Below are 11,179 nucleotides of genomic sequence, written 5' to 3' on the forward strand. Positions count from 1 at the left end.
CTTGGTATTCTCCATCCTGGGCTTGATGAATTGGATGCTTGTGTTGCTGCAGATGCTGGAAAAGAACATCTTCTCCCTCCAGAACTCCCCCTGCACCACCCACTGCTTGACCTGGGAGCTGGGCCAGGCTTTCATGGGATGCTCAGCACAGCCCATCTGTACCCTTCATCGTCTGATGTGTGCCAGTACCCAGCCTGGCACTAGCAAAGTGCTCCCCTTGCAAGAGTGGGGTCTGGCAGGTGCGGGGCATCTTTCCACAGGGGTTAAACTAGTCTCCCCGCTCCCCTTTGTCTTCTCCACCCCCAGAACCACCCTGAAGTCCCTGACTGTGCCCAATGTTCAGATCTCAGAGGTGGATGCACCGCCGGAGGGTGACCAGATGCCAGGCCCCACAGGTACAGGTGAGTGGAAGGTGCTTCCAGCTAGGGACCAACTGTGTCAAGACTGCTGTGATAGATGTTGTCAACTGTTACTTATTTTTCAGAATGTAAAATGTATATGGTTCAAGATATAAAGGGAGAGAATTAAATCACCTACCTCATCCACCCACCTAGAAGCATCCCAAGAACATCCTTCATGAGATGGTCCATGCAAATATGAGCAAAACACACTCACATACCTTCATGGGTGGATGTAGTTTCTTTCTTCCTCTCCCCTCCCCTTCCCTCCCTTCCCCTTCCCTCCCCTCTCCTTCCCTTCCCTTCCCTTCCCTTCCCTTCCCTTCCCTTCCCTTCCCTTCCCTTCCCTTCATCTCCCTCTGTCACCCAGGAGGATGCAGTGCAGTAATGCAATCTTGGCTCTGCTTCCTGGGTTCAAGTGATCCTCCCACCTCAGCCTCCTGAGTAGCTGGGATTAAAGACATGCACCACCATGCCCAGCTAATTTTTGCATTTTTAGTGGTGACGGGTTTTTGCCATGTTGACCAGGCTGGTCTTGAACTCCTGGCCTCAAGTGATCTGCCCGCCTCAGCCTCCCAAAGTGCTGGGATTATAGGCATGAGCCACCACGCCTGTGCAGTTTCTTTTCTTCCCGTAGTTATACAAGTGGTAGCATTGTGCAGATCCCAGTTTTTATTTATCAGTTTATCTGGGGAATTTTTCCATATAAATTTGTAAAGAACTTCCTTATTCTTTACAGCTCTGTATTATTTCATTGTATGGAAAAAGGATAATTTATGTAATCACTCCCTATTGGTAGACATTTAAGTCATTTTCAGCCTCTGCTGTGACAAATAAGTTTGCAGTTGGTGGCCTTATGCATGTGTCATGTCACACATTTGTCAGCGTGTAGAATTCTTTCAAGTGGAATTTCTTTTTTTTTTTTTTTTTTTTTTTTTTTGAGACGGAGTCTCGCTCTGTCGCCCAGGCTGGAGTGCTGTGGCGCAATCTCGGCTCACTGCAAGCTCCGCCTCCCGGGTTCACGCCGTTCTCCTGCCTCAGCCTCCCGAGTAGCTGGGACTACAGGCGCCCGCCACTGCGCCCGGCTAATTTTTTCTATTTTTAGTAGAGACGGGGTTTCACCATGGTCTCGATCTCCTGACCTTGTGATCCGCCCGCCTCGGCCTCCCAAAGTGCTGGGATTACAGGCGTGAGCCACCGCGCCCGGCCTCAAGTGGAATTTCTTAAGGTCATGTGCATTTTTAATTTTCATAGATATTGTCAGTTTGCAAAATCTTTTTTATATTACATGGATTAAATATATTTTAATAAGAGCAGATTAACCTTCTTGTGATTAATGTCAATATTTTATATTTATACACATACAAGGATAGAAATATGCCATGGGAACCCCATATATTTTTAGATATATGTTCTATTAAGCATTCTTTTTTCTAATTTTTTTATTGCGGTAAGATATACATAGCATAAGATTTACCATCATAACCATTTTAAGTGGTACGGTTCAGTGGTATTAAATACACTCATAATGTTGCGCAACCATCACCACCATCCATCTCGAAAACTCTTTCCATCTTGTGAAACTGAAACTCTGTACCCATTGAACTCCCAATAACTCCCCATATCCTTCTCTCTCTAGCCCCTGGCAACCACCATTCTACTCTCTGTCTCTGTAATTTTGAATGTACCTAGAACATACTTAGAGTGTACCTCAATTATATGAGATACGCTTATATGAGGTACACTCTAAGTACCTCATATACGTGGAATCATTCCATATTTGCTGTTTTGTAATGGGCTTGTTGCACTTAGCGTAATGTCATCAAGATTCATCCATGTGTAGCATGTGCCAGAGTTCGTCTGCAGTATCTTGTTAGCCCTTATGTCACGTTTATTCTGTGCCAGGCACTATTCTAAGTGCTTTATGCATATTAACTCATTTAAACCCTCTGAGGTGGGTGTTACTATTATCCCTATTTTATATATAAAAACACCGAGGCACAGAGAGGTTACTGATATATGGCAATCGTGGAGCTGAGATTTGAACCCAGGGAGTCTGGCTTGGAAGTCTGTGCTCTGAACTTATCACCATATAGCTTCTCTGTAAATTCTGCATTATGTTTTTCCCCCAGCAGAAAATACTATTTGTATAAAATATATATTTTTGAGACAGTGGGGGCTGTAGCACTGGGCACAAAGTGGGGACCATGTGCCATGTCGCAGGTCCAGACAGAGTTCATTTCCCCCTCCTCTCTCAGACACCAGGGGCCTGAAGCCCCTGCAGGAGGACACCCCACAGCTGATGCGCACACGCAGTGATGTTGGGGTGCGTCGCCGTGGCAATGTGAGGACGCCTAGTGACCAGCGGCGAATCAGACGCCACCGCTTCTCCATCAATGGCCATTTCTACAACCATAAGGTAAGGTGGACGGGGGATGGGGAGGGGGGAAGACCTCTTCCTGGGTAGATGCCACCTCAGGGCTATAGCCATATGGTGGGTGGTGTGATGCCTGGGGAGCCACGTGTTTGCTACTGTTTAGTCTTTGGGTTGTGGGTGGGCTGCAAGCTCTGCTGGCTTCCTGAGGGCTGAGGGACTCCAGGTCAGAAGGCTCAAAGTCCTTCTGTGGGTCCCCCTTAAGGTGGTGGGTGAATTCAGTGGGGCTATACAAAGCAGTCTCTGCTGTAGCCTTGAAGACCCCATAAACACAGCTCATCAGTCTCTCCCAAGAAAATCCACGTGTTACTCTCCCACACACTGTGCCCCCAACTGGTGTATGGTCTGACTTTTCCCGGAGCTGAAGCAGAGCTGCAGGTCTCAGACCTGGGGTGTCAGTGCACCGCCCACCCCACCCGAGCTTGCTGGTCCCTCCCTTCCTCCTGCTTTGTTCAAATCCTACCCCAGGAAGCAAGCGCACGGTGGGAGAGCAGTCAGAGACAGCCTTGTGCTGAAGTCCCAGCGGAAGGGTCTTTTTGAGTGTGGAGCATGAACTGAATTATGCAAACCCCGAGGGTTGCTTTGTCTACAAAGCCTGCTGCTTGCCAGGCTGCCGGGGGCTCTCAGGAAGTATATTTTGAGTATCATTGTCACTGTGCCCTGTACCGCACCTGGATTTTAGCACTGGGTCCTTGTTCCCACTCCCACTCTGAGCTGGATCCTTCTATTGACAGACGTCCGTGTTCACACCAGCCTATGGCTCTGTCACCAACGTCCGCATCAACAGCACCATGACCACCCCACAGGTCCTGAAGCTGCTGCTCAACAAATTTAAGGCAAGTTCCCATTGCTGGCTGGCCACAGATGGGGTCACAGGTGTGCCTTGGGCCCCTAGAGTGGTTGTGCGAGGAGCTATGGAAGTTGCGTGGTTTGCGGGATGCTGAGCAGAGGGCTTGGGTTCTTTAGATCCTCGTGATCCAAGACAAAGTCCACAGCATCAGCCGGGTGCTTGTTAGAAATTCAGATTCTCAGGCCCCACCTCAGACCCACTAAATGAGAAATTTTGAGGGGTAGGCCAGGGACACCATCTAACAAGCCTGCAGGGGATTTGGATGCCTACCGAAGTTTGAGAAACATCAACCCTCAAATCCTTTATGCTCTACTTTAGAAGGACCCTGGGGCCTGCTGACTGGTTTTGGGCTCAGTGCAAAAATTGACTTCTGGGACACAGTTGGGAAACCTACTTTGAAATATGACACTTTGTGCAAATTATAGTGCAGGAGTGCTTTTAAAGTTCTGTTGCTCTGTGTTTTCCACAATCTCTTGGAGACCAGAGATCTTTTGGAGACCAGGTATTCTTACTTTTAATGGAAGCCAGTGTAGCCTAACAACCTAAGAACACAGGCTCTGGGTCCAAATCTCCATTGAGCACATGCTAGTTGGATGAATTGGGCAAGTTACTTAACCTGCCCCTGCCTCTGCTTCGTCATCATAAAATGAAGATAACGGGACTTCGCTACAGTATTGTCGTGAGCATTAGATGGGATGAAACCGTTAACATTTGTAGAACTATGCCTGGCACATTGCGATAGATGATAGCTATTATCCATCCTAGTTGTGTGCCACAGAACGACCAATTTGGTCAATGACACACAACATATATGACAGTGGTCCCATGAGATTATAATCCTTTTTTTATGGTACCTTTTCTGTGTTTAGATATGTTTAAATCCACAAATGCTTACCACTGTGTTACAAGTGCCTACAGCATTGAGTACAGGAACATGCTGTATAGGTTTGTAGTCCAGGAGCAATAGCTATACCATATGGCCTAGGTGTGTAGTAGGCTATGCCATCCAGGTTTCTGTAAGTACACTCTATGATGTTTGCACAGCAATGAAATTGCGTAGTGATCCATTTCTCAGAATGCATCCTCGTGGTTAAGCACATGACTATATTATTGATAAAGTCATCTACCTTCTCGATCTTCTCATCAATTCCGAGAGTTGTAGATAAATAGCTCTCCCCTCAAAACAGCCTAAAATCGACTTAGCTTTGCATTGTTAAAGAAGAGGAAAAGCCTCGAAGTTGGGATGTTTAAATAGATACTTTCAACAAGTATCTTTTGCTCCTGCTTCAGATTGAGAATTCAGCAGAGGAGTTTGCCTTGTACGTGGTGCATACGAGTGGTGGTAAGTCTGAAGACCACAGTGTACTTTCAAACTTCTAATTAACTCAAAATAGCAAGTTAAAAAAATACCTCTGCCTCCTTTGCTTGTTGTTTGGGTTTCGGAAACTTCCAAATGTTGTTTGCCTTCAAGGCTGATGGGCTTGCTGTGGGAGTCCACTAGGGATTGCCTTATATGGCCAGTAAACAAATTCTAAACCTGCCTATTAAAAAAGGAACTAGAGTTTCTCAAGAGACAGATAAACCCAATTCCTCCAAGGGGTTGGAGGCATGGTGGTACTGTTGAGGGGTGGGGAGTGGGAGGAGGTTGCTTTTCACAATACCTATGGAATAGTTCATTTATAAATCAGTCTCCTGACTTATATGGTGGCATTTCCTAAGGTGCCTAGTCCATTTGGACCCCTGCATTGACCACTACTTAATGTGAGAAAGTCCTCTGGCCAAACTCAGGGCTGCTCCTGGTTGTGTGTGGTTGCAGAGAAACAGAAGCTGAAGGCCACCGATTACCCGCTGATTGCCCGAATCCTCCAGGGCCCATGTGAGCAGGTCTCCAAAGTGTTCCTAATGGAGAAGGACCAGGTGGAGGAAGTCACCTATGATGTGAGTTCCCTTTGGGTCAGGTGGTCTGTCCTCAGGAGGGTGGGGATTTGGTTGGATCACCTGTAACTGGGGTATAGAATGACTTTTTTGACCAATGACCATGCCCCCTTTTACTTCTTCAGTGCCAGGTTCTCTTGAAGCCAGGTTGAAGGTATGCCCTGAGGGAGTTGCTGGAGGAATGCCCAGGCACAAAGTGATTTCCATAGAAGGAATAAATTGCTTGAGCTTTCCTAGGCTACTGTCAGAGGGATGGGAAGTGTCTGCAAACACTCTTTTAGCAATGCTAGGAAGTTAGCAGTTGGCTGGTTGCGGTGGCTCACTCCCGTAATCCTAACACTTTGGGAGGTCGCTGCAGGAGGATTGCTTGAGGCCAGTGATTTGAGACCAGTCCAGGCAACAAAGCGAGACTCTGTCTCTACAAAAAAAAAAAAAAAGGTTTTAAGTAACTGGGCATGGTGGTGTGTGCATGTGGTCCCAACTACTTGGGAGGCTGAGGTGGGAGGATCACTTGAGAACAAGAGGTTTAGGCTGCAGTGACCTGTGATGGCACCACTGCACTTCAGCCTGGGTGATAGATACAGCAAGACCCCATCACAAAAAAATAATACAAGAATTAAGCCATGTAATAGTCAGCTTTTGCTACAGTAACAAACATCTCCAAACCTTAGTAGCTTACAACAGCAAACATTTATTTTTTCCCCATGATTCTATGGTCTAGTAGCAATGGCTCTACTCTAAGTGTGGGCTGAGTTCAAGTCTGCATTGTGTGACTCACCCAGAGGCCCAGGCTGTTGGGGCAGTACTTACTGCTCATGGCTGTGCTCCTCACAGCTGATGGTGGAGCACGAGAAACCAGGCCAAATCATGTAAGCATATTTGAAGCCTCTACTCAGATTTGGTGTGTCCTGTCCACATACATTCCACTGGCCAAAGCCAGTCACATGGACAAGCTCGACATTGGAAGTGTGGAGAAATACGCTTCTCCCAGGGAGAAGAGTTGATAGAGCAGGGTGGGGATTCTGGTGGGGAAAGGGAAGCCATTTTTTAACTTTTTTTTTTTTTTTGTCAGGGGGACAGAGTCTCGCTGTGTTGCCCAGGCTTGAATGCAGTGGCACCTCCCTGGTTCAAGCAATTTTCCTGCCTCAGACTCCTGAGTAGCTTGGACCACAGGTGTGCATCACTATGCCTGGCTAATTTTTGTATTTTTAGTAGAGATGGGGTTTCACCATGTCAGCCAGCTGGTCTTGAACTCTTGACCTCAAGCGATCCGCCTGCCTCAGCCTCCCGAAGTGTTGGGATTACAGGCATGGACCACGATGCCTGGCACCGTTTTTAAACTTTAACTCACCCCAGAGCCACCCACAGCCTCTCCAAAGCAAGTTCATATTTGGATGCTTATTTGAACCTTGAGACCCAAATCATCATTCTGAATACTGATTCCTTCCATTCTCTTAGGGGAGAACAAAGGGGTTTATTAGACATAACGGGTTCAGTTCTTTCTCTGCATCACTGTATCAAGAGAAAGTACTTTTCTGTGTTTGGCGTCACCTCATCATGAATTGAATGCATGACATGAAAAATGAAAAGTTTTGAGATGGTGTCATGTAAGTGAAGTGATCGTCACAGACTCCTTCCCAGCCTGGTGAGGAATGAGGCTTGGCTCCTGCCTTTAAGGAAATCCTGGGTTTCTGAAAAAAATAGACTTTCCAAGACTTTGTGCCTTGTATGAGGACAACCCTGAAAGCAATTGGAGCAATGCTGGGAAGGGCATTCACCCAGACTTGCTTCTTTCTCCCCAGGTGGCCCAGTATATAAAGTTCGAGATGCCGGTACTTAAAAGCTTCATTCAGAAGCTCCAGGAGGAAGAAGATCGGGAAGTAAAGAAGCTGATGCGCAAGTAAGCGTGGCCTCTGGGGCGCTGGGTGCACTTCTCCCGGGGCCTCAACAGAGGGGCCCCTGCTGGGTCCTCGCAGGGACTGTGCTGAGCTGCTGCATGGGCCTGGGTCTCTGGGCTTTCTTTGGGGGGCTGCCCATTGACAAACCTGGATTTCAAGTGGGGACATGATAGTTAAGTGTGTTCGTCTACTTCTTGTGTCAGCTTCTCATTTTGATGTGGGACATCAAAGTGTCTCTTGTCCTCCCTCTTATGGAAAGACTCTGAAAAGAAGGTGTTGGTTTAAAATTTCTTTGGGGTCTAGATTCAGAAATAGGGGAGGTGACTGTACACTGGTTTCTTAAGTATATGATCAGGCTCCCAGCAGGAGACTCCGATGAGGGTCTTTGAGGGGTGTTTGAAGAAGGGACTATTTACAAAGACTTAGGCAGAGTCTGGGATAACCTCAAGGGATAGTGCAGTCCCTGGGGCTAGTGTTACCACCCCTTGCCTGAAGGGGTGAGGGCAAGGAGTGCTAACCAAGACCCAGAGGTTCCAGGGATTTCAGGAAGGCTGTCTTAGCAGTGGATGTAGCCGGAGCTACTGGCCTCTAAAATCCTTTCTTCTCCCGTGTCCTCCCTTTGTAACATTTATCTTCTGGACATTGCATTTGGATTGAAAAATAAAGCTTCTTTCTGGGAAGGATTTTGTGATTTTTTTGCTATGTTTAGTCATAGAAGAGACTGCCTTTCATCGCTATGGTGGAATAAATGATTCATTTTTGCCAATGGAGAATAAAGCTGTATTTATTCTCCATACATCTCCATACATCTCCATCGATATGCTGTATCGATGATCATAACTACTCTGATAACACACTGAACACTTACTATGTCCTAAAGTTTTGGGATTTTTTTTTTTTTTTTTTTTTTTTTTTGGTCATGGAGTCTTGCTCTGTTGCTCAGGCTGCAGTGCAGTGACGCGATCTCGGCTCACTGCAACTTCCACCTCCCAGACTCAAATGATTCTCCCACCTCCGCCTCCGCAGTAGCTGGGATTACAGGCACGCACCACCACATCTAGCTACTTTTGTTTGCATTTTTAGTAGAGACGGGGTTTTGCCAAGTTGGCCAGGCTGGTTTTGAACTCCTGACCTCAAGTGATCCACCCGCCTCGGCCTCTCAAAGTGTTGGGATTACAGGCATGAGCCACCATGCCCAGTCAACTATATCCTAAACTTTAAAAACAGATTTTTCTGTGTACCACAAAGTCCCGAACATAAGGAATATGTCCGTTTATCCCTGCACAACAGTGCCCACTCCTGTAGCTGCAGTGCCACAGCTCAGGGAAGTCGTGGGAAAACCGAACTTCCCCCAAGCCACGGACCTCCATGCCTAGTAGCTGCTATGGCCTCTTCTGCAAAATGCAGGTTCTAAGGTTGCCATTTTTGTAGGATCCCCAAGAGGGTCAACTGTTAGCAATTTTATATTATCTAGCCTCGGTGAGGGTTCATGAGCTACTGTGCATGTGAAGTGCTATGCATAGTGTCTTGGACACAATAAGCAAACACAGAGAATTCGTAGTATGCTTATTATTGCTGGTTTTTTTTTTTTTTTTTTTTTACCTTTTTGATTTTTTTTGGCCAGATGTTCTACCCATAGTAAAATAATCTAATTTGGATTTGGCCTCTTTATTGCCTCTCATCGTGTTGTAGGAATGAACATTAGCAACAAAGTAGCTAAAGAGGGGTCAGTAATGGAAGCGAAGGAGCAGGGCGCTTGACCGCACTGTTACCTGGTGTGACCGTGGTGTTACCTAGGTGGCCGGGAAGGTCCTGGGGAGGGGTGTGTTGCTGGCTGCTCTCCACCTGAGCTTGTTTCTTGTCTCCAGGTACACCGTGCTCCGGTTAATGATTCGGCAGAGGCTGGAGGAGATAGCCGAGACCCCAGCAACCATCTGAGCCACGAGAACGAGGGGATCCGGGTACCCCAGGAGCCGCCATTGCCATAAAACCCCCAGGAAGCTGGGCACTTTCTTTCCATGGAAACATTTAGACACAAACCTCCCCAGCTCCGGCCAAGCCATCATTTGTTACCTGGAGCTGGATGTAGAAGTCAGCAGACAGCTCCCCATCCCTGCACCCCTGCCCTCCTTTCTTCCACTCACAAGGACTTTTGATTTTAGTTATAAGGAGGACCCAAAATGTGTGTGTGTACATGTGTGCGCACGCATGGTACGTGTCCATGTGCCTACCTGATACTTTCACACGTAATTAAATTCCAGGCAACCAGCACAAGAGCCTGAGCCTGGCGAATGTGCAGCTCGTGGGCAGGGAAATCAGAGGAACCACTAAGCTGAGTGGTATTTAGGTTGAAGGAAAGATTTCTCCTCTCAAGTGCCAGGGAGCAGCCACGTGTCTGCCTGTGTTTAGAAAGGGAAGAGGGTTCTCCAGGTTCACCATTTGGGTTGTTTATATGTTGGTAGAAACTCTCCCTGTATGCCTAGAAGGATCAGTGAATGTGAGAGCCTTGGAAATTAACAAAATAACAGCCACATAACTTGCAGCAAGTCTGATGGAAAGAAAAAGATAAACCATCCATAGGGTAGATGCAATAAGCCCACTTATTTTTACACTGGAAACCTTGATTGTTTTAAATGAGAAAGACATATGTGATGTTCTCTGTGGAAACCTGTGAAGAGTGGATTCTGCCTCCATCCCTGCCTCCATGGCTACCTTTAGGAGACAGAGAGGATCCTGTGTGTTTCTCTGTACCCAGCTGACAACCCGTCTCTCCGGTGCTTCCTTGAGTGGAAGGAAACCTGTGAAGAGTGGATTCTGCCTCCATCCCTGCCTCCATGGCTACCTTTAGGAGACAGAGAGGATCCTGTGTGTTTCTCTGTACCCAGCTGACAACCCGTCTCTCCGGTGCTTCCTTGAGTGGAAGGAAAGGTCTCAAGAAACAAAGATCTCGCTGGTGTGCACACAGTGCTGACCAGCTAGTGTGTCCAGGGCCTGGTGGCCTGGTGGCCAGGAAGTTCCAGGTTGAAGGGAAGTGTCAAGGCTGCCTACAGAAATGACAGGTGCCTTGAACCCAGCCCATCTTCACGTCATCAAGGGTCTTCCTGCACTTGAAGCTGGGGCCATGTTTGCAGTCAAGACTTCATTCTTTCTAACCTCTGGGTTCTTGCAACTTGCCCTCACCTTGTGTGTGGAGATGCATTCCAAGAATGAAGCCTTATCTTGCTGCTGAGTCTGGGGTTCAGGAAAGCTCTTTAGGCCACCTGGTGAAGGGGCATGGGGAGGATGGAACTTCTCAGCTTCTCTGAGCAGCCACCTAGGTGGTCTTTAGAGCCAACCCCAATGAGGGGGAAAGGGCAAGAACGGTCTGTGCCCTGGGACTCCCATCAGGAAGCTTGCCAGACAGCTGGGCATCAGTGCAGCTGATACAGTCTGAGGAGGGAGATAGATGCTTGGACCTGGGTGCCTGGCTGTGGAGATCGACCAAGCAACACCAGTAGCTCCTAAGAGTGGGCGTCTCTGAGCCTAGCTGAGGTAGAGACACTGCCCGTCTCTTCTCCACCTTCTCTCCACAGAAGGTTTGCAGAGCTGGGCAGTTGAGGAAACGACAGTCCCTGGTTGGTGCCTCCAAAGGAAGGTGGGCCTTTTTGGTGGAGATGTTTCTGGC

General features: G+C 47.6%; 1 protein-coding gene across 5 annotated transcripts in view; it reads left to right on the forward strand.

Annotated features, from left to right (window-relative positions):
• RASSF2 (Ras association domain family member 2) overlaps positions 1-10,941 on the forward strand; it is a 42,875-nt gene extending 31,934 nt beyond the window's left edge. For all 5 annotated transcript variants that reach the window (XM_008019027.3, XM_008019032.3, XM_008019040.3 and 2 more), the window contains 7 exons: positions 307-401; positions 2,657-2,817; positions 3,567-3,668; positions 4,973-5,024; positions 5,499-5,620; positions 7,420-7,517; positions 9,384-10,941. In XM_008019027.3, the coding sequence (XP_008017218.1) occupies positions 307-401; positions 2,657-2,817; positions 3,567-3,668; positions 4,973-5,024; positions 5,499-5,620; positions 7,420-7,517; positions 9,384-9,453 (700 nt within the window). In that variant the 3' untranslated portion in view covers positions 9,454-10,941. The remainder of the gene's footprint in view (positions 1-306; positions 402-2,656; positions 2,818-3,566; positions 3,669-4,972; positions 5,025-5,498; positions 5,621-7,419; positions 7,518-9,383) is intronic.
• The last annotated feature ends 238 nt before the right edge of the window (positions 10,942-11,179 follow it).

The sequence above is a fragment of the Chlorocebus sabaeus genome, chromosome 2, assembly GCF_047675955.1.
Source record: "Chlorocebus sabaeus isolate Y175 chromosome 2, mChlSab1.0.hap1, whole genome shotgun sequence".
NCBI lineage: Eukaryota > Metazoa > Chordata > Mammalia > Primates > Cercopithecidae > Chlorocebus > Chlorocebus sabaeus.